This window comes from Tenrec ecaudatus, chromosome 3 (genome assembly GCF_050624435.1).
Source record: "Tenrec ecaudatus isolate mTenEca1 chromosome 3, mTenEca1.hap1, whole genome shotgun sequence".
Taxonomy (NCBI): Eukaryota; Metazoa; Chordata; class Mammalia; order Afrosoricida; family Tenrecidae; genus Tenrec; species Tenrec ecaudatus.
In genome coordinates, this window is record NC_134532.1 from 168,816,554 (window position 1) to 168,836,868 (window position 20,315).

Consider the following 20,315-nt stretch of genomic DNA (forward strand, 5'->3'; position numbering starts at 1 on the left):
CATCCTTGCTTTTCAACCCTTTAAAGAGGTTTGTGCAGCAAGGTCTTGTGATCCTTGGACCGCTGCTTCCATAAGCATTTATGGTGAAGCCAAGAGAGATGCACAGAAGGACCTTCAGACCGTAAGGGATTGAAGAACATACAGCACTGTGGAGCAGGATGGGCAAGGCCAGAACGCTGTGCCCCTCTGCTCCAGGGAGCCCAGGGCCCTTCGCTTTCTCCAAGCACGTCTGTGTTGGCAGGTTATTCCCTTGTTCTCTCAAGTCCTTGACCCTGTGATAGAATTGGAACAGCGGCTGTCTTTCTTTGTGTCTGTAGTTCACATCTGCCTTATTCTCACTAGGTGAGGTCTTTCGAAAATCCCAATTCATCAAGTCCCATTGATTTCTCCTGACATCAAACACGTGGTGCTTTGGGTCTCAGGGAAGCTTGCTGGGTAAGGCGATGGGGCCTGGCTTCAGAAGTGGATGAAACTCCCTCTCTCTCCTCTTTCCTTCCCCAGCATAGGAAATATCTGAAACGGGACTCAAAGCCTCAGTTTGAGGATAATATGAAGAAGTTTGTGAGCACCCTGACTCTAGACAGTGTCACCCGGAGTGATCAAGGCTGGTACAGCTGTGCCGCATCCAGCGGGCTGATGAGCAAGAAGAACAGCACGTTTGTCAGGGTCCACGGTAAGCCCAGACCTCCTTGGGGCTGGGGCTGTGCCCTGGAAGGTGGGGGTATTTAAATTCGCACAGACCCGATAGGGATTCCTCATATGTTCATTCCGCCGGGGCCCCTGAGTTCTTGTTAAGGGAGGCCATGTGACCTAGAGAGCAAGAGCCTAACTTTGGCCTCTGGGAGACTTGGGTTCGAATCCCACCTCTTAACTGTGAAGTGGCCTTATATGCTCACTAGGTATTAGTTATCATTGTTTCTATTATTGTTATTACTTCAATATTTAAGGCAACTTTTTAAAAAAGTGTTGTATTGCATAGCTAAGAGATCTGTTGGAATGAGTAGGGATTACCTGCTGACGGGCCGAGAGAGAACGTCTTCTCGTTTCTTCTTTACCCTCTTTCATGATCATAAGTGTCACAGTTTGGATGATAATTTAAACAGCCCCTGATTTACATGGCAAGGACTTTAGATTCTATAGCATGAGGCAGCTTAGGTGGCTCTTGAGCAGAAAGAGATGTGCTCTATTTAAGTGTTTCTAGGCGTGCTGTTTGTGATAAGAAAATCAATTTTAGGGAAGGAAGAGCAGAATTAGGGAAGCTAGCTAGAAGGCTAGAAGGGGCCCTGGTGGCATAGAGGTTGCCCTTTGGACTACTAGCTTCAAGGTCAGCAGTTCAAATCCACCAGCTGTTCTGCAGGAGAAAAACGAGGCTTTCTTGTCCTGTAAAGATATACAGTCTCAGAAACCCACAGGGATAGTGCCACTCTGGCTGCTATGAGTTAGAATAGACTCAAATGTCAGTGAATGAGACATGAAAGGTGTGTGTGTGTGTGTGTGTGTGTGTGTATTAGATTCATTGCAATAATCTAGGTGCGGGATAGTGAATGACTTGGCTAGAGGCAGAGGTGATGTAAAGTGATCTGGTCTGGGTGTATTTGATTCATTAGCTTTGGGTGTCAGAGAAAGACAAGAATCGAGGATTCTGGAGGGCGTTTTGTTTGTTTTTGCGTGAGCAAGTGCGTGGTGGTACTTACTGAGAGAAGGGGGATGATGGAAGAGTGAGATCAGGGGAACACTGTTTGGTGTGCTCATGTGGAGATGTGTAATATATAAACCTGCAACTCTTGCGATACAGCTTATGACTCATTGTAGCCTGGTAGGACAGAGTAGATCTGCCCGTGGGGGTTTCCAAGGCTGTATAAATCTTTAGGGAAGCAGAAAGCCTCCTCTTTCTCCCGTTGAGTGGTTAGTGGGTTTGAACCACTAACCTTGCAGTTAGTAGCTCAGTGCTCCACCTTAGGACCTATATAAATGATTCTTTAAGTCTGAGACACAGGACGGTGTAATAAAGATGGGTCGGACGTCTGCAGACTGAGCCCTGGGGAAGGTATGTAAGCGTGCCATGCAGGCACAGGGGAAGTTCCCCTCAGGTCCCAGGGGACGTAGAGAAGACGTCATAGCAGGGCAAATGCCTGAGTGCAGACTTGGGCAGTGAGCAGGCTTGGGGGAGAGAAAAAGCAAGTGCGAAGATTGGATGGAGGGAAGAAGCTGGAATGTGACCTATAAGAAGGCAGTAAGGAGAAAAAGAAAATGATGACAGCAACAAATGTACAGATGTGCTTCACAGAATAGATAAGAGGTGTACAAGCCCCCAATAAAATGGTTATAAAAAGAAGAAGAAAGCAGTAGGGGGAATGCTGGAATTGCAATAACTCACAACCCCCCAATATTTGCCATGTTAATTGACATGAAAAGCTAAGCCCAATCCATTGTTGCTATAAATCAGCATGTAGGAGAATCATTCCTATTTTTTTCTGTTTTGCAGAAAAACCTTTTGTTGCTTTTCTCAGCGGCATGGAGTCTTTGGTGGAAGTCACAGTCGGAGAGCGAGTCAGAATCCCCGTGAAGTCTCTTGGTTACCCACCCCCTGAAATAACATGGTAACCACTCGGAATGCATGCAAAGCATTGTTTCATACGAAGGCAAATTTGTAGATTGAGTGACCTTCTGGGATTTCTCTCGTACCCCCGACAGGTATAAAAATGGAAGGCTCCTTGAGTCCAATCACACAATCAAAGTGGGGCATGTCTTGGTGATTGTGGAAGTGAGTGAAAAAGATACCGGGAATTACACCGTCATTCTCACCAATCCCGTGTCAAAGGAGAAGCAGAGCCACATGGTATCTCTGGTTGTGAATGGTGAGTCCATTCAATTTTCCTCCTCTGCCCAGAATGGATTATGACGAGTATGTTTACGTCTTCCTAAACAAGCCACCCTTCCATTGTCACCCACTGCTTGTCCCCATCGTGGGCGGGGCACCTGTGTATGGAGATGGTCTAGAGAGCTGCAGGCGTTGAGACGAGGGAGGGCCACAGGGCACGGATGTGTTTGCTTGGGATTCCTTTAGTGAGCTCTGTGGTGGTCTGATAGAACATTCGAGCTGATGGGGTCCTTAGCCCCGTGCTATGAAGTAAGAGTGCCTGCAGGGACACTTGTCAAGCCCAAGTGGCACTGCCTCCGCTCTGGGTCGCGGCATCATGCACCCGGCATGCAGCTGTGCGGGAGGAGGAAGCCCGACTCTTCTGCAGTTTGGGAAAAGCTACTAATTTAGCTTTGCAGTTGATATGTCACTGATCCCAGCAGCCAGGCAAGCTCCCCGCAGAAGGCTTGTACGGTCAGCGTTAGCTGCCTTCGCTGCCATCATGTTTGTGTGTGTCTGAAGTTGGGCATCTGATTCTGAGTTTCTAAAGGGAAGGTCTTAAGCTTTATTTTCATCTAAGAACAGTTTAAAATCATCCCCCCTCCCCCAATTGAAAGACAACAATACTTGTCGTTGGAGGACTAAAGTGTGGTCAAGTAAGTATGGCAGGTGCTGAGTTAATAGAAAGCAGGTCCCTTTCCCGTGGACTTCTTAGGCTGCTATTGTGGGAAGGGTGGGTGGGCCGGGAGTGGGCTTAGCCAACTCACTTGAGCAGAGCCCTTTCCCACCCCCTTCCCCCAGTGATGTTGACTAATAATCTTGTTCCAAACACAGTTTGGGACTTTTCTCTGCTGCCATTCTTTGTTCTTCCTACGGGGGCAGCATAGTGAAACCACAGGATCCTCTCTCATGGAATGAAAGTGCTTTCCCCAGGATGCCGGAGTCCCTGAGTGGTGCAAATAAATGGTTATGGTGCTTGCTTGCCAGCGTAAGAGGTGGTGGTTGAAGCTACCCAGGGAGTCCTGGACAGCCGAGTCTGACGATCTACCGCCCCTCAAACCATGATTGTAACCCCTCTGGGCACAGTTCTTCTCTGACACATGAATCAACTAGAGTTAACGTGTTAGTAACTGGTTTCCTATGCTTCCTGCTATGACACCCCGCCCCCCCCCGCCGCCCCCCCCCCGCCACCGCCCCGTGTATCTGCTGAACTGGGTTTAAGTTTTTTGTTGGTAAATCGGCTCCACAGTGTGTTTTACAGAGAAACTGGTTTCAGAAACTTTCCCTTCCCAGGAGGGCAGGAATTGGGTATTGGAGAGGAGAGAGGCACTAGAAAGGTAATAGGTAGGATGCGAAGAAGGACGGAAAGAAGAAAGGAAGGCACGAGAAATGGCCAATGGATAACCCATCTCCTTAATTCGTGAAGTCACCAAACATTTGATTGCTCTAGCATTTACCCTGGGAATTTGAGGGGGCTTCCAAAAAATGTAGGGAATATTCCATTAGCTTAAAATTCCATTCTCCCCCCCCTCCCATGAACTTTATGATGTCCCCTTGTGTGAAACACACCTCAAATACAAGTTTACCTTCTGAAAGCAGAACCCGAGGCTTGAGTTCAGAGTGATGAGAACATGTACTTACTCGGTGCCACGGAGCTGACCTCACGATGGCCCTAGATGCGGAGTTGAGCTGCTTCGTAGGGGTTTCTTGGCTATGATCTTTCTGGAAACAAATTGCCAGGACCTGTGGGGTGGGTTCACGCTGCCACGACGGAGTGCTAACTGCATGCACCCCTAGGCCCCCTCAATAAGAAGATCATTTCAAATGAATGATGTTGGAGGCAAAAAAGAGGAAGGAACGACCGTAGGAAAGACCCTCGACCATGGCTATGACTCCTTGTTCCGTGGCCTCTGCATCTTTGTGCAGCTTGTAGTGGTTCGTGCTTGTTCAGAAGTGAGCGCGTCTAGCTTCGTTCCTGCTCTTCCCACCTAGGACATGGGTGATCTTGGACAGGCCATTGAACTTCTCAGGGTTTCATTCTTCGCTCCCCTAAAATGAGGAGAGAACAATAGTGGTGGTGAGGATTTAATGAATCAATCGATATAAAGCACTTAGAACAATGCCGGGCACCATATGATGTATTGGTTAGCCATCTCCGTGTCCTTCTAGAGACTTGCCCCAGTCTCAGGAGATTGGAAGAAATATCCTTATGATGGAAACAGAAAAAAAAATTCCTAGACTTGCACAGTGTCAGTCAGCTTTGGATGTCACCAGCACACCCAAGTGCCGTTGTTCTTTTGAAAGAAGGCGGGGGCAACATTCTAGGGCAACTTAACAAGACAGAGCCTAGGCTTGGGTTACTGGAAACCTCGACTTTTCCATTTCTCGGAGCTTAATTTCTCTAATTATCAATTCAAAAGTTGTTTTCCTCCTGTCCAGTCCCACCGCAGATTGGTGAGAAATCCTTAGTATCTCCTATGGATTACTACCAGTACGGCACCCTACAAATGCTGACGTGCACAGTCTACGCCGTTCCTCCCCCGCGTCACGTCCAGTGGTATTGGCAGTTGGAGGAAGAATGCATCTCCAACCACACGTAAGTAGGGCCCTGGGTTCATCGATCCTATGGCTTTGCACTCCCTATCACCCCACTCTGAGATGACTGCTGTTGATGCCGGAAGTTTATCCTCAAGAAACTTCTCTATCAAGAGGACGTCTTCACCTCCTCTCATCTTCCTCTGCATCTAAACTTACAGAAGGTGTTTTTGCCTTTGGATAGCCCACCTTGGCATTCGCTGGTTTGGCTTTTGCTTCCTATATCTTCTTAGATTTGCGCCCATGGGTCCCTCGCCATGGGCATGCTTTTTGCTTAGTTTGTGAATTGCCAACTCTTTGGATTTTCTCTTTATACCGGTCAACGAGTAACCAGCCACCACGCCATTCCCTGTCTTCCAGAAGGCCCCTCTCTCAGAGGAAGCGCTGATGGGTGTGAGAGAGCAGTAGACTGAGCCCAGCCCTAAGAGCCACAGGCCCAGCTTATCAGGTTCTAGCACAAGTCCAGACATCCTTAGAAAAGCAAAACAAAACAAAACCCAACACCCCCAACCCACTCACCCACCACCACCCTAAGCAGTCCACTTCCTGTTGTTGTTTTGAAATGGCAACCCCTGCTTCTTCCTCAGCTGCTGGATCATTTCCTACACAAAGGCCACAATCCCAGAGGCCTTACTTTAAGAAAGTAATGGCATCTTAGTTTCCTCACCTTCCTTTGAACTAAATTAACTTGAATTGTCTTGTCAGTCCAACTTATGAATGGAGATTTGTTCCCAGAATAGCTGCTTCCCCCGTGTATCCTGAATGGATGGCCTCAGAAAGTTGTCCTACATTGCCGACGCATGAAGTCTTATAGCATGGTGGCCCAATTCTCGGGGCATAACAACCAAAGTTCAATTTTATTGTATTTTTTTAATGACTAATCTGAATTAAAGGAAAATCATAACATGTTTTGTGATCTCTTTCTTCCAGTCAAGTTGCCGTAATGACAAAGCCATATGCTTGTAAAGAATGGAGAAACGTGGAGGACTTCCAGGGGGGAAATAAAATTGAAGTCACCAAGAACCAATTTGCTCTAATTGACGGAAAAAACAAAGTGAGTGTGAATTCCTCCCTCTAAAGACCACCCTTTTCTCTCTCACTGAAGGAAAGGCTGACACAATAGTAAGCAAGGAGGAGTGGAGATCAGCAAGCAAACTCATACTCAGAAAATCAGGATAAAAAATGTAGCATATTAAGCCAGATGGTAGACATCATCAAGTTTAGGAAGTATCATTGACTTATGTATTTTAAATTTCTATTATGCTGAATACAGAATTAGTGAAATGTCTGTCATTTCCACCTCACACGTTCAAGGCAGTGACATCAAAGGAGTCTATCATGTTGTTTAGTCATCGCTACCATTGACTTCTCAGTAGCTTGTCTGGAAAAAAATGAAATGTATGCCACCGAATGCGTACATCTTGTTGTAAGGTGACTCTGAGTTTGTGTACATGAAAACGGAAAAAGAGATGTGTGTGCCTGGTGTTGTATCGAAATGCATGGTTTTCCGAAGCCCTTGTGTGCGTGTGTGGGCCGCACCAGCACAATTAAAACTGCGTCGCTACGATGACGGGGAGTCGGAGGGCTAGAGCAGGCGGGCGATAACAGTGGTGGAGACTGCTGATGTTCAGCCTGAATGTGTGTGCACAAACACCGCCTCTATTGTTTATGGCCTGTTCTTTTTTTTCCCCGCCCCCCCCCCCCCACTTCAGACTGTAAGCACCCTTGTTATCCAAGCGGCCAACGTGTCAGCGTTGTACAAATGCGAAGCCAGCAACAAAGCCGGGTCGGGAGAGAGGGTCATCTCCTTCCACGTGACCAGTAAGTGCTCCTCGCTGGGGGGCTGGCGCTTTCTCAAAGCCTCTGTAGCCCTCACCATTAGAGGGAGTGTGGTGTCTAGGCTGGGAACACAACTGGGCAATGGATGCTTTTGTGTGTGGTTTGTAACTCCCCAGGTCACTCTATCAGTTGCTCTATCAGTTTCACCAGAGAGAGAAGGGCTCTGTCTTTCTGTCCTCCTCACCCGAGTCGGTAGGGGTGCTGCTCACACCGGACTGCTGATGGCCGGACGGCAGTTGGATAACAAGACCAGTTGTCCCTCAGGAGTCAGATGAGGCATTGTACATCCTACTCCCATAAAGATTCGCCGTTTCAGAGACCCACAGAGGCAGCTCCTCTGCCCTATCAGGTTGCTCCGAGTCGGAGTCAACTCGATGGCAGTGCGTGGGTGGGTTTCCAGAGGCTGTGCCTCACGGGGCAGGAATCGCATCTTGGGCTCCCGTGTGACCGCTGGGAATACTTCGTAGGTGGTGTGGTGGGCCGCTAACCTCAGAGTCAGCAGTTGAAGACCACCAGCTGCTGGGCAGGAACTAGAGGAGGCTTTCTGTTCTCAGAAAGAGCTACAGCCCAGAAACGCACAGGGACAGTTCTACTCTGTCCTGCAGGGTCACTGGGAGTCCACATGGACTCCAAGGCCGCGCGTTTGGTTTCTTGACGATTTACACCCGTTGATCAGAGTCTAGCCCTGTGCTTGCCTTCAGAAAGGATTCAGTAAGTGCTGGTGGGCTGCCTGATGAGAAATGTCAGGGGTGGGATTTCGAGGGGCACTTGCGATGACACGGGAACAGCGCCTTTTCAGCGCTGTTGATTTTGCCTCGGCACCTTCGTTTTGTGGACTTTTTTCCTTTGGGTCGAATGAATAACAGTTTAGTCTGGGCTACTTAGTAGGGTAATGAGCGTAGCTCGAATATGTGCTGGCTTAGAGCTACTTCCTGACATCTCATATGGTGCCAAGATTGTCTGCTTTGGATATGTTTTTTAAATCTAAAAAAAAAAAATTATTGCTTGAGTACCCGAAGTGGAGATTTGTTAAATGTCTGGGAAATTCAGGGCAAATGACACATTTGGAGACCCAAATGGTCTCCTTTGATTCTCTCCTGTGTGGCCTCATCTATGATCGCCGGCCCCTCCTTTCTCTTGGGCCACCAGCAAAGGACAGTTCTCTAACTATGCGTTTTCCATTTCAGGGGGTCCCGAAATTACTTTGCAACCTGGTGCCCAACCAACCGAGCAGGAGAGCGTGTCTTTGTGGTGCTCTGCAGACAGAACGACATTCGAGAACCTCACATGGTACAGGCTTGGCCTGCAGGCCCTGCCCGTCCAAGTGGGAGTGTTGCCCACGTCGGTTTGCAAGAACTTGGATGCTCTTTGGAAAATGAATGCCACCATGTTCTCTAACAGCACAAGTGACATTTTGATCTTGGAGCTCCAGAATGTATCCTTGAAGGACCAAGGGGACTACATCTGCTTCGCACAGGACAGAAAGACCAAGAAAAGGCATTGTGTGGTCAAACAGCTCGTGGTCCTAGGTAGGAAGTCAATTCTGAGTCACCATCCTGAGGCACTTGGAATGCCTTCACTGTAGCGCTTCCTGGCCTTTGGGAGCACACAGGGTAGATTGTCACACACTCTTGTTCATGGAGACTTGGAAGCAGGATGAAGTCATGTGTTACAGAGAGAAAATGAGATGGCTCTAGTCTATATCCAAGTTTTATAGGAACAGCACCTTCCTCGTGGGCCTGATATCTTTAGAGACTAGCATAGGGTTTGCTGGCTTTAAGATTTTAGGTACCAGAAGAGATTTTTTATAGGGGGTGAAGTTGTCCCCAAAGCCCAGAAATCACTATTTATTTGTGACTGTGGTGGATGGTCTGGTTTCAAACTAAAGGACGGAAGCATTCACAAAGTGATGAAGGACATGTCTGGCTTTGCTGTACCCAGGAAACATGTACTTGCCGTTAGCTGGTTTTCTTCTTGAAGGAACCCCAAGCTGGTTCCTAAACATTGTTCTAAGGAATAGACTAGAGGCTAGTACATTCACGTCAGCCCCACTGTGTGCACTGTCAAGGGCTCCTTACTTGGCAAATATTGGAATGGGACTCTCTGCACGATTCCTTTTGATGTGCAATTGCTCTGCACATGGGGTTTCCATAGCACATTGCTGATTTCTGGGAAAGGAGCAAATCTCAAGTTTGGCTGTACACTTAAGGGATATCCAGGGACTTTGCTTTCGTTCAATCCTTGACTCTCCTGAGGGTACTGTTGTTGGGCTGGTTTGCTTGCATCTTAGTGGAAACAGCATTGGACTGATCTTTTAAGCTCACCACATTCTATGTGTTCGTGTTTATTCCTTTTTGTTTGTTTGTTTTTCTAACTAGAGCTACCAGGTTAACTTTATTTTTTAAATTTTTTTACATTTTATTAGGGGCTCATACAACTCTTATCACAATCCATACATATACATACATCAATTGTATAAAGCACATCCATACATTCTTTGCCCCAATCATTCTCAAAGCATTTGCTCTCCACTTAAGCCCTTTGCATCAGGTCCTCTTTTTTTTTTCCCCTCCCTCCCCGCTCCCCCTTACCTCATGAGCCCTTGATAATTTATAGATTGTTATTTTGTCATATCTTGCCCTATCCGGAGTCTCCCTTCCCCCGCTTCTCTGCCGTCCATCTCCCAGGGAGGAGGTCACATGTGGATCCTTGTAATCAGTTCCCCCTTTCCAACCCACTCACCCTCCACTATCCCAGCATCGCCCCTCACACCCCTGGTCCTGAAGGTATCGTCCACCCTGGATTCCCTGTTCCTCCAGCCCCATATGCACAGTGTATAACCTCTGCCCTATCCAGTCCTGCAAGGTAGAATTCGGATCATGGTAGTTGGGGGGAGGAAGCATTCAGGATCCGGGGGAAAGCTGTGTTCTTCATCGGTACTACATCGTGTTTATTTCTTTGTAGAGACTTGCACATCTTGACTTGTTCCCTCAAACTGTAGCTATTTCTTCTAGGAAACAAGATGACTGCTCCTGTGCTAGTCAGAAGTATGAGTGACAGTAGTGGTGTTACTGATACTAATATTACAAATGGGTAGCAGAAGTAACCTGAGTTTTGTCGAAAGCCGGGTACAAGCGACTATAAAGTGATCCATGTTTGAAATTTTGCACTTTCCAGGAGAAACGTGGTGTAGAGTGTGGGTATCACTGGGCCGAATGTTCATGGGAAGGGGGAGGGGGGGGCGTTCCCTGGGGAAGTCATGCCTTTTCAGAGAAAACCCGTCAAGGTGGCCTGGAACCTTTATTTTGGCCTGTGGTCACCAGCTGGAGGCATGTTCAAACGAATGTGTTGCGTCTGGTCTGGTCTGAGTTGCTTGGTTTTATTTAACTTAAAGTCACTGACCCACAGTTACTAACATGTAGTCTCAGCTTCGTAAATACTCAGTGGTTTGCTGTTGGAATTGACTAAACGGTTGTTGTCATTTCCTGTAACCGTGTTCTAACTGGTTTTAGCTCACGGCTCTGTTTTCCGTTTTGCTGGGCACAGAGCGTGTAGCACCTATGATCCCGGGAAGCTTGGAGAACCAGACGACAGGTATTGGGGAAACCATTGAAGTTTCTTGCACAGCGTCTGGGAATCCTCCGCCGCAGATTACCTGGTTCAAAGATAACGAAACACTTGTAGAAGACTCAGGTGAGCAGCACCCGCACTCTGTCTCTGGTTGCGGCACGTTTCCCAGAGATATCTGAAACCCGGATTATTCTTGATTTGTTTTCATTTGGGGAAAAAAGCAAAGGAATTAATGCACATGATCTGGATCATTTCATAGATATGGACTTAGATTATTAGACAATCAAAAACCAAATTCACTGCTGTTGAGTTGATTGTGACTCCTAGGGACCTTCTAGGACACAGTAGAACTCCTTGTGAGTTTCCAAGGCTAACTCTTTATGGGAGTAGAAAGCCTCATCTCTCTCCCATGGTGCAGCTGGTGGCTTCGAATCATTGCCCTTGCGGTTAGTAGGCCAACTTATAACTCCCCATCCCCAGGGCTGCAGAGAGTATGAGAAGCTTGATTGATTCTGAAAGACAGCTGCAGGAGACCCCAGGCTTTCCTATTCCCAACATATGTGTGCTTATAATGAGCTGGTTTCCCCCCTAAGGATTGCTAAATTGATTTCCAAAAATTATTCTTAGAAGTAGGCTAGAGATCAATACATGGAAACCAGGGAAGTTCAGTTGTTTTTGTAGGATGCTTCCAAGTTAGATACTCATCCAAGATAAAGGGCAACATTTACATTCGGTAATTCTGTTTGTGGAAACACTTCATCATCATGAATAAGAATGCGCATCTTCCTCCTCTCACAGGCATCGTGCTGAAAGACGGGAACCAGAACCTGACGATCCGCAGGGTCCGGAAGGAGGATGAAGGGCTGTACACCTGCCAGGCCTGCAATCCCCTTGGTTGTGCAAAAGCAGAGACTTTTTTCATCATAGAAGGTCAGTGTGGCTTCATGGACACAACAGGCGGTTTGTCATTTATTACACAACATTTTCTTGTCCTCCAAGTTAGCTTCCCCTCTAATGAATCGTGTACAAGTGTCTCTGTGCCATGAGTCACTCCGTCGCACCGTGCCCACAGTCTCGCGATGTCCATTCTGTCTGTTTCTATTTAGTGTAGCACCCCATCCCCCTTCCACTCACTCAGGACCATTGAGTCGATTCCAACTCATAGTCACCCTATGCTGTGGGACCAGGCTGGAACTGCCCCTGTGGGTTTCTGAGACTGTAGCTCGTTAGGGGTGTAGGAAGCCTCCACTTCCCAGCAGTAGCTGGAGGTTTTGAACTCCCAATCTTGTAGTGAGCAGCCCAATGTGTAACCCTCTCCCCGACTCGGCTTCCTCCCCTCTCCGTAGACCTTAAAAACTCACTTGCATCTTAGGTATACCCATGTACTTTGGGTGGGAAGATTATGTGGCACTTCTATCTTCTTTGTACATTGCCTTAACACGTGTACTATTTTAACCAGCTAGCATAATGAATATTCATGGAGTTCTGCTCGGATCGCGTCTATGGCCCTACATTTCTTACTGAAGCGGTTTATTCCTGGCTAAGCTAGCTGCATATTCTTTCCCGGAGCCTTGCTCCTCTGAATGGCTCTCTTCTCACGGAATTGATGCCGTCTTATTTATCTGAAAACAACAACAAACACTTCAGAATTGCTGACAGACCATGGATGACACTGCTACCCAGATAGACTCAGCAGCTTGTAGTTTCCGTTGGTCTAAAGATAATTAAGATTCGCTGTGAACGATAAACCATTGATTCTCCAAAATGGGGGAAAAAATAGATTCTCAATGTGAAAGAAAACATGCATGGGTTTGCAGCAGAGATAGGAAGTCTGCCGGTTTTCCAGACAGGTTAAGCTGTGTAATTCCTGTGTCTTTATTGATTAATTCTACTACTGCACGAGGGGAACCCTGGCTGTCTGCACACATGGGTCGCCAAGAATCAGAATCGACTCACTAGCTGCTACCAACAGGGTCTTTTCAGGTAGACAGCAGCATCTTTGCACTTTTCTCTCCAGGTATACAAGGATATTTATAAAGGGAGGATTTTTTTTTTTTTTTGAGCACTCGCCAAAGGAATAGATCCACTTCCAGGCATACTCGGCACTTGTCTCTCAACTGCTGACAGCTCTTATTTTGCTAACTAATTAATTATTTGTCTTTCTTCTGCCTTCTTGAGGCTGTCAATGGCCACGGGGCCACTCTCACAGTGTGGTTCTCTAGCATGCTCCTCTTCCCAAGGGGAGGTGCTAGGTGGTAATTGCTTCCTTATCACCTCTTGCTTAATCACTCTTTGCTGAAAGCCTCCTCCAGAATCCAATTGCTCCCACTCAGAGCTGTCCTCTCAAGTCCTGGCTGTCTATAGTTTTGCTTACTGACCTTGAGCTTTTTTTCTTCATTTTCTTTGGTAACTGTTTTGCTGACCAAATATGATAAGCTCTCTCAGATCTATCTCTCTCTCTCTCTCTCTCTCTCTCTCTCTCTCTCTCTCTCTCTCTCTCTGCCTGACTTAGGCTCTTGCCACCCAACGCATGTGTAATGGGGTTGCCAAAGTTGGACTTTGTTCAATAGTTGATCATATCAGTAACAACTGTGGGTCTTCACTCAGGTAGCTCAGCCTCTCTGAGCGTCAGTGCCTGCATTTCAAAGCTGAGGGTTGAGGAACGGATTAAGTTGGTAACTGATGAGCTCATACTAGATCCACGATCACCAATGGACTGGCCAAAGGACTCCCTTCTATTTCTCAACCCTGTTTCTCAAACAGCTTGTTTTTTTCCTCAAGCTTTACACAGATCAAATCACAGATGCGTTAGTTTCCTAAGGCCACCGAAACAAAGGATCACACAATGAGGAGCGTAGGAAGTCATCCCTAGGTTAGAAGGCTAATAGCCAGGTGCTGGCAGGGCCATGCCCTCTCTGGAGCCGCCAGGGGGAAAGCCGTTCCCTTTGTTTCCAGTTGCTGGCTGCCCTGGGCAGTTTTTGGCTTGTGGATGTATCACTCTGATCTCCTCTGATCTCCGCCTCTGTTGTCTCATGGGCCTGTGTCTGGGCTGGTTGTCTCGGATTAGGGCGCACTCTCATGACATCATCTTCACTTGATGCCATCTATGAACACCTTATTCCTAAAAAGAGACGGCATTCCCAGGTACCAGGGGCTAGAACCTCTATCGCTACATTTTTTGAGGTGGAAGGGTAAGTGAGGCACACAAGTCAATCCCTAATAACAGATTGCAGGATAAAAACCAAATAGAAAGACTTTCCTTCTGTCCTGGACATTTTTTTCTTCCCTATTGTTGTTGTGGTGAGGTATTGTTGAATTGGTTCCACCTCACAGTGACCCCATACACAACAGTAGGAAACACTGCCCGGGCCTGTGCCATCCTCACAGTGTTGTGTTTGAGGCTGTCGTTGCAGCCACTGGCTCCGTCCACCTCTATCTCGTGGGATTCTGAGACTGCAATTCTTCCTGGGAGTAGAAAACCTTGCCTTTCATCGGATACACTGTTGTGTTTGTTTTTCTACTGAAGAGTGTCCTTCCCTGGACACTTTTCCCATTATTGTCTTTTATTGTATCATGAATTCCTCGGGATTTGACTGTTGGAAATTCTCACGAGAAATATTTGACCAGTTCTCAAATTTTGTCACTAAGAATGTTGTAGACTCGATCCGAATGAGCGGTTTTGGCCATTATTACCGTCTGCGTTTTTCTTTGGTCTGTTTTTAAAATTGAGAAGATTGAAGAGAGTGCTTTAGTCTTGGACTGTACCATCTATGTCCCCAATGTGCCTCTCCAACTCCTGATGCTCATTCGCTTACGTCTTCCCAGGTGCCCAGGAAAAGACAAACTTGGAAGTCATTATCCTCGTGGGCACTGCGGTGATTGCCATGTTCTTCTGGCTGCTGCTTGTCATCGTTCTAAGGACCGTGAAACGGGTAACAAGATCATTTCCCTCCTGTCCCATGCATGTTGCGTTTCCTGATTAATGAAAACTGACGAGGGTTCTTTGAGCGGCTTCTCCCCATTATAATGGGAACATGTTTCTCCTTGCTGTGTGCTAACATTCTTGTCCACTTGCTCCTGGTGGGGCCACTGGATTTTAATTGAGAGAAGCCACTAGAGAGGAAAGGAGCTTGGACTGTCTAGTGTAATTAAGATTTAATAACGTGTTCTGAACTCATTGGGGGAATGAAGGGACGTTGCGAACAAGGCTGTCATGGGGCTGCTCTCGGAGGCTCCGGGTTTCATTAGAAAACGAGGCATCCGGAGGGAGGGCCCTTGAAACATCAACAACAAGCCCGAGAAACAGCAGCCAAACAACAGGTTGTGTGTGATGGAAGGACCGATGTTTTCCAGGCCAATGGAGGGGAACTGAAGACTGGCTACTTGTCCATCGTCATGGATCCAGACGAGCTCCCGCTGGATGAGCGCTGCGAGCGCCTGCCTTACGATGCCAGCCAGTGGGAGTTTCCCAGAGACCGGCTGAAACTAGGTGGGGCTGCATGCCAGTGCCTTGGTATTGGGTTTACCGGGCCTTCGCGTCCTCCTTTGGGATCAGGACAAAGCTAGTTTATTCGAAGGTCAGGTTTTCGTTTCAAAGTAATGTATTGTGTTTCTTGAATTTGAAAAATCATCAGCTTAATCCCCTAGAAGTAGGTGATGAATCACCTACAAGTATCCTAAGCCCTCTATAATTTCTCATCCAAACATTGGCCTTTGGAGGATGAAATGATTAAGCTAAGACAAGGTAGTAAGCGGTTGGAGTGGATAGATGTAGCTGAAGGAACACTGGTAGTGGCGTGGACTATGAACCGTGCTGCTAATTGCGGTGTGAGCAGGTAGAAGCTGCTAGGTGCTCCGCGGGAGAAAGATGAGGCTTTCTAAGAGGTCCAGTCTCAGAAACCCATGGGAGCAGTTCTCCACTCTGCCCCATTGTGCCGCTTTGAGACACGATTGACTGGCTGGCAGCGAGTTTGGTTTCAGCTTGGCTTTAGGTAGTTGGAACTGCTGCTTATAACCCGTGACACCTTAGGGTGTCATAATCCCTATCAGTTGCCTGTTACTGTTTTTGCCAACTCTGTAGGCAAGCCTCTCGGCCGGGGTGCCTTTGGCCAGGTGATGGAAGCAGATGCCTTTGGCATCGACAAGACAACGACTTGTAAGACAGTGGCTGTCAAAATGTTGAAAGGTAAGAACATTATAAGGCCACCGATCTTTTTTTCTGTCACATCCAGTCCTTAAACTTGATAGCATAGCTTATACCCGTGGCTCTGTAGCTGGTTGGACCCATGAGCCAAGCACGCAGCCAATACTATATGATACGCAAACTGGGAAACAATACCTTTGACTCCCTCATGCCAGGAGCTGGAGCTCGACCCCCTACTTTCCTACCTTGTCTGTGATCCTGTGAGCAGGTTTCAGCTTCGACAACTGAACTGAGTCATGTTGCTCACAGGGGAAAACAAAACCCGTGGCTGTGTTGACATCCTTTCTTCATATTTATGGTCCATGAAGTAGATCACTGTAGACCAGCGAGAAGCACAGAGAGGGATTTTATATGACAAGTAACACCAGTAGAATGCCCAAACGGCACTTTCCTTAGAGTTAGGTCATAGGAAAGGTCTCCCCAAGAAAGGTCCCATGTAAGACTGAGGATGGGCATGCTAGGAAAGGAAGGGTTATAAGTGTTTATAAATTATTGTTGCTCTTTACGGAAGGAAAACAGTTGAGGTGCCTGTCACTTTGGGAGTGGACTCAGCAGTTTGGGAGTGCACGATCTTATATGGCATAGTAATGGAAAGGTTGGGCCAAATTAATACTAGAGTAAAAGACTTCTGAGCTTGCTCATTTATCTTGGAGAAGCGAGGCAAATGTCCTCTTGGCACCAATCATGTGCTATCTTTCAGAGCCAAAGATAGTGCTTCTGATACCTTTTCCGTGAGTCTGTATTTCGAATCTCTCTCTCTTTCTCTCTCTCTCTCATTTGGCCGATCCCTGAGGTCAGGAGGTTATGTCATTTTGAGGTAGCTCTTCAGAGCTTAGGGTGTGGACTCATCTGTGAATTGGAGGGAAGTATACCAATTCATCTTGGCCTACAACTCACAGCCTTAGACTAATCAGCCTTCTTGCCCAATTGGCTTTGCCAGCTGGCCCTTGTTAAGTTTCCTGATTGGCACAGATCTGCTGGAACATCAGCCAGCCTCTAACACACGATGGTGTTTAATACATGGTTTTGCTTCCTTATGAGGAAGCCCTGAAATAATCAGGCCCTCAGAAGCATAAGAAACCTGATCTATGAAATTCATTTTGCTTTTGGTAAAAGAAAAAAAAAAACCTGGGCATGATTTCATCTGCAGATGTGTGCTGCGTTTTTGCGAAGACTGATGCAGTGGATTTCTTTAAATATTAAATAGATTTTAAAATGAAATGCATTTCCGTGAAAGAGTGAGTTTTAATTTGAACATGTAATACAGACTTGATTTTAGAGGAACTGTGGCTATTACAGAAAGGAGGTGACTTTAATATGGCCCTGGGGGAGATGCACAGTTGGAGGCAGGCAAAGGACTATTAGCCATCCCAAGTGCGTGCCCGTGTGCACGACTTCCCTCTTGGCTCTGTATTTGCAGAAGGAGCCACGCACAGTGAACATCGAGCCCTCATGTCCGAACTCAAGATCCTCATCCACATAGGCCATCATCTCAATGTGGTCAACCTGCTGGGCGCGTGCACGAAGCCAGGAGGTGAGTCTCTCTGCTGGGTTCCGGTTCCTTCGTTTCTCACCCTGCTGCTCTGCTAGCATTGGGTGGAAGCAACTCAACTTCTGTGGTCTTGTTTTCCTTCAGTTAGGAAACTGCCAAGTTCCCAGACAGGTGTTTTATGGAGGTTTCTGCTAGGCAGTGTTTCTACTGTTGTCCAAAGGATAGCGATGAGTTGGAACCGACTCGACAGCACCCAACAATGACCACAATGCGCAATAAGGAAATGATGCTAAAATTACCTGTGCAGGAAGAAAAGTCCCATTCCTGTTCGCTACTTGTGTAAGCCTATTGGCTTGGTCTGTTGATCTTTCGATTAGCAGCTACCTACTTCACCATGGTGATGCAGTGGTTAAGCACTCAGCTGCTAACCGAGAGGTCCACAGATCAAACCCACCAATTGTTTGGGGAGAGACAGATGAGGGAGCCTGCTTCCATAAAGGTTTACCGTCATGGAAACTCTCTGGGACAATTCTCTTCTGTCTTATAGGGTTGCTATGGGCTGGAATTTACTGGCTGGCTATTTTATTGTTGCTTAGAATTGGTGTTTATATAAGGAAAGTAAAAGTCCCCCAAATCTCAAAGCAAAGGACTTTAAGAATGTTTTCTTTCCCAAATGGAGTTATACCAGCTGATTTTATTGGAAAAGCAAGTGTGTGGGCTTGCTTCTGTCTGACACTTTAATCTTGTTGTTGAATTGCCTTTGGGATGAGAGAAGGGGATTGGAACCAACTGATTTCAAAAATGCTGTCCCAAGGAGCCCTGGATTTATTTTTGGACCCAATCAAGGGTTGTAGGCTTCTTCTAAGGAATTTCTAGGGTTATCAATGGTACGAAGCTCTCTGTGGGAAACATGAGGGAAAACACATTTTCATTTCTTAACATGCTGTCTGCAGGGCCACTCATGGTGATTGTGGAATTCTGCAAGTTTGGCAACCTGTCGACCTACTTAAGGGGCAAGAGAAACGAATTTGTCCCTTACAAGGTACGGCATTTTCCACTGCAGCTTGGGGCACGTTGCACGTACAATGGGGAAAACCTCAGAGTCCTCAGTGTTAGCTTTTCGTTGAAATTCCCTGAAGGACGTGTGTGAGAAAGCGTCTCATCTTACATCTTGCTGGTCCTAAAATGTCCTCTTTTTCCTTCTGGGGAAATGTACTTTTCATGCTTTGATTTTCTGAATCTGATATAGTGACCTATTCTGGATGGTGTCTGAGGAGGGGAGAAGATGTGCTTCTGGAAAGATAAATGGAGGAAAACAGTGTTTCTGGATTAGTGTTTTTCCATCCCAGCTACTGTGGGCCTCAAAGATTAAAGTTCTCTCTGTTAAAGAGCCCCATATTGCTGGAAGCGGGGAGCCCTGGAGGCATAGTGGTTACAGGTTGGGTTGCTAACCACCAGGTTACCAGTTCCAAAGACCAACCGCTCCTTGAGATAAAGAGGAGGCTCTCTACTCCCAGAAAGAGTTGCAGCCTTGGAAACCCACAGGGGCAGTTCTACCTGCCCTACAGGGTCACGGTGAGTCAGAATTGCCTCGATGACAATGAGTGAGAGAGTGAATGTTGGAAGGTTGTCTGAGCATAACCGGAAACAAGGCATTTATCTCTTGAAGTTGTAGAAGGAGCTAGGTTTTGTGGGCACCACCTGTCCGTTAGTTCTTTGTGCTGCAGTGGCTTGCATGTTGCTGTGAAGCTGAAAGCAATGTCATTGGGATCTCAGAGACCCCCAGTGTCACCCTTGATGGACAGGGTTCAGTGGAGCTTCTGGACCAAGACAGCCTAGAGAGGAAGATCTTGCCAAAAGTCGCCAATGAAAGAAATCCCTATGGACCATAGTAACACATTGTCTGATATTGCACGGGAAGATGCCCTCAGAATGCACAGTGGCCAAGGGTTTGACACCAAGCAGTCATGAAGGTGGGGCGGGAGCAGGCAATCCGTGATGTTGCTGTCGAGCGGACTCCTTGGCAGGCTTTCTGGAGGGAAGTGAACTCTAGGAAAAAACTCACCCCAAATTTCAGCCCAGGAATGATGTAATCTTGGATTTATATTTTTCTTGTCTGCTTTTTTCGTACTTTTGATTGTTTCCATGTTTTGCTACCCTTCAGAGATCCGTTTTGTAGTTAGCATTGTTTGTTTTATTTTTTTTCTAGACCAAAGGAGCGCGGTTCCGCCAGGGCAAAGACTACGTTGGGGAAATCCCCGTGGACCTGAAGCGCCGCTTGGACAGCATCACCAGCAGCCAGAGCTCGGCCAGCTCGGGATTCGTCGAGGAGAAGTCCCTCAGTGACGTGGAGGAGGAGGAAGGTAGCTAGCTGCCCTGGCTCTCTCTGGGTTTCATGGGCGCGCTGGTAGGAACTGGCAAGTGATGGGGAATCTTATAACGTGAAGAATCCAACTTTACCTCCTCTTTCAAAGCATCTTGACCTTCATCTAGACCATCTTCCTTCCATCTCCACCAGAGAGGAGTGTGGAAGCTCTAAGTCACCAGCAGGATCGATGAGGAAGGTCAAAATGGAGCTAGCTTGAGAAAGATGGAACCCTAGGAGGGCCGAGCAGTTGGCAACAATCAAACCGCTTTTCTGATAAGATTGGTTTGGTGTTTCTTAGCCGGAGACACTCAGTGCTGTGCTCCAGAAGAGCCGCTGAAGAGGCCATGGAGCCCTGAGGGTGAAGGGGTGGGGGCCGCAGCTGCTAAGA

At 47.2% G+C, this 20,315-nt stretch overlaps 1 protein-coding gene across 1 annotated transcript in view; it reads left to right on the plus strand.

Moving 5' to 3' along the window:
* The window catches only part of KDR (kinase insert domain receptor), a 60,812-nt gene that overhangs the window by 21,203 nt on the left and 19,294 nt on the right, over positions 1 to 20,315 (plus strand). The window contains exons 9-23 of the mRNA XM_075543581.1: positions 502 to 673; positions 2,486 to 2,600; positions 2,695 to 2,858; positions 5,300 to 5,456; positions 6,386 to 6,509; positions 7,168 to 7,276; positions 8,482 to 8,823; positions 10,841 to 10,987; positions 11,663 to 11,794; positions 14,690 to 14,796; positions 15,218 to 15,353; positions 15,945 to 16,049; positions 17,488 to 17,601; positions 18,513 to 18,601; positions 19,769 to 19,922. Of these exons, the coding sequence (XP_075399696.1) occupies positions 502 to 673; positions 2,486 to 2,600; positions 2,695 to 2,858; positions 5,300 to 5,456; positions 6,386 to 6,509; positions 7,168 to 7,276; positions 8,482 to 8,823; positions 10,841 to 10,987; positions 11,663 to 11,794; positions 14,690 to 14,796; positions 15,218 to 15,353; positions 15,945 to 16,049; positions 17,488 to 17,601; positions 18,513 to 18,601; positions 19,769 to 19,922 (2,167 nt within the window). The remainder of the gene's footprint in view (positions 1 to 501; positions 674 to 2,485; positions 2,601 to 2,694; positions 2,859 to 5,299; positions 5,457 to 6,385; positions 6,510 to 7,167; positions 7,277 to 8,481; positions 8,824 to 10,840; positions 10,988 to 11,662; positions 11,795 to 14,689; positions 14,797 to 15,217; positions 15,354 to 15,944; positions 16,050 to 17,487; positions 17,602 to 18,512; positions 18,602 to 19,768; positions 19,923 to 20,315) is intronic.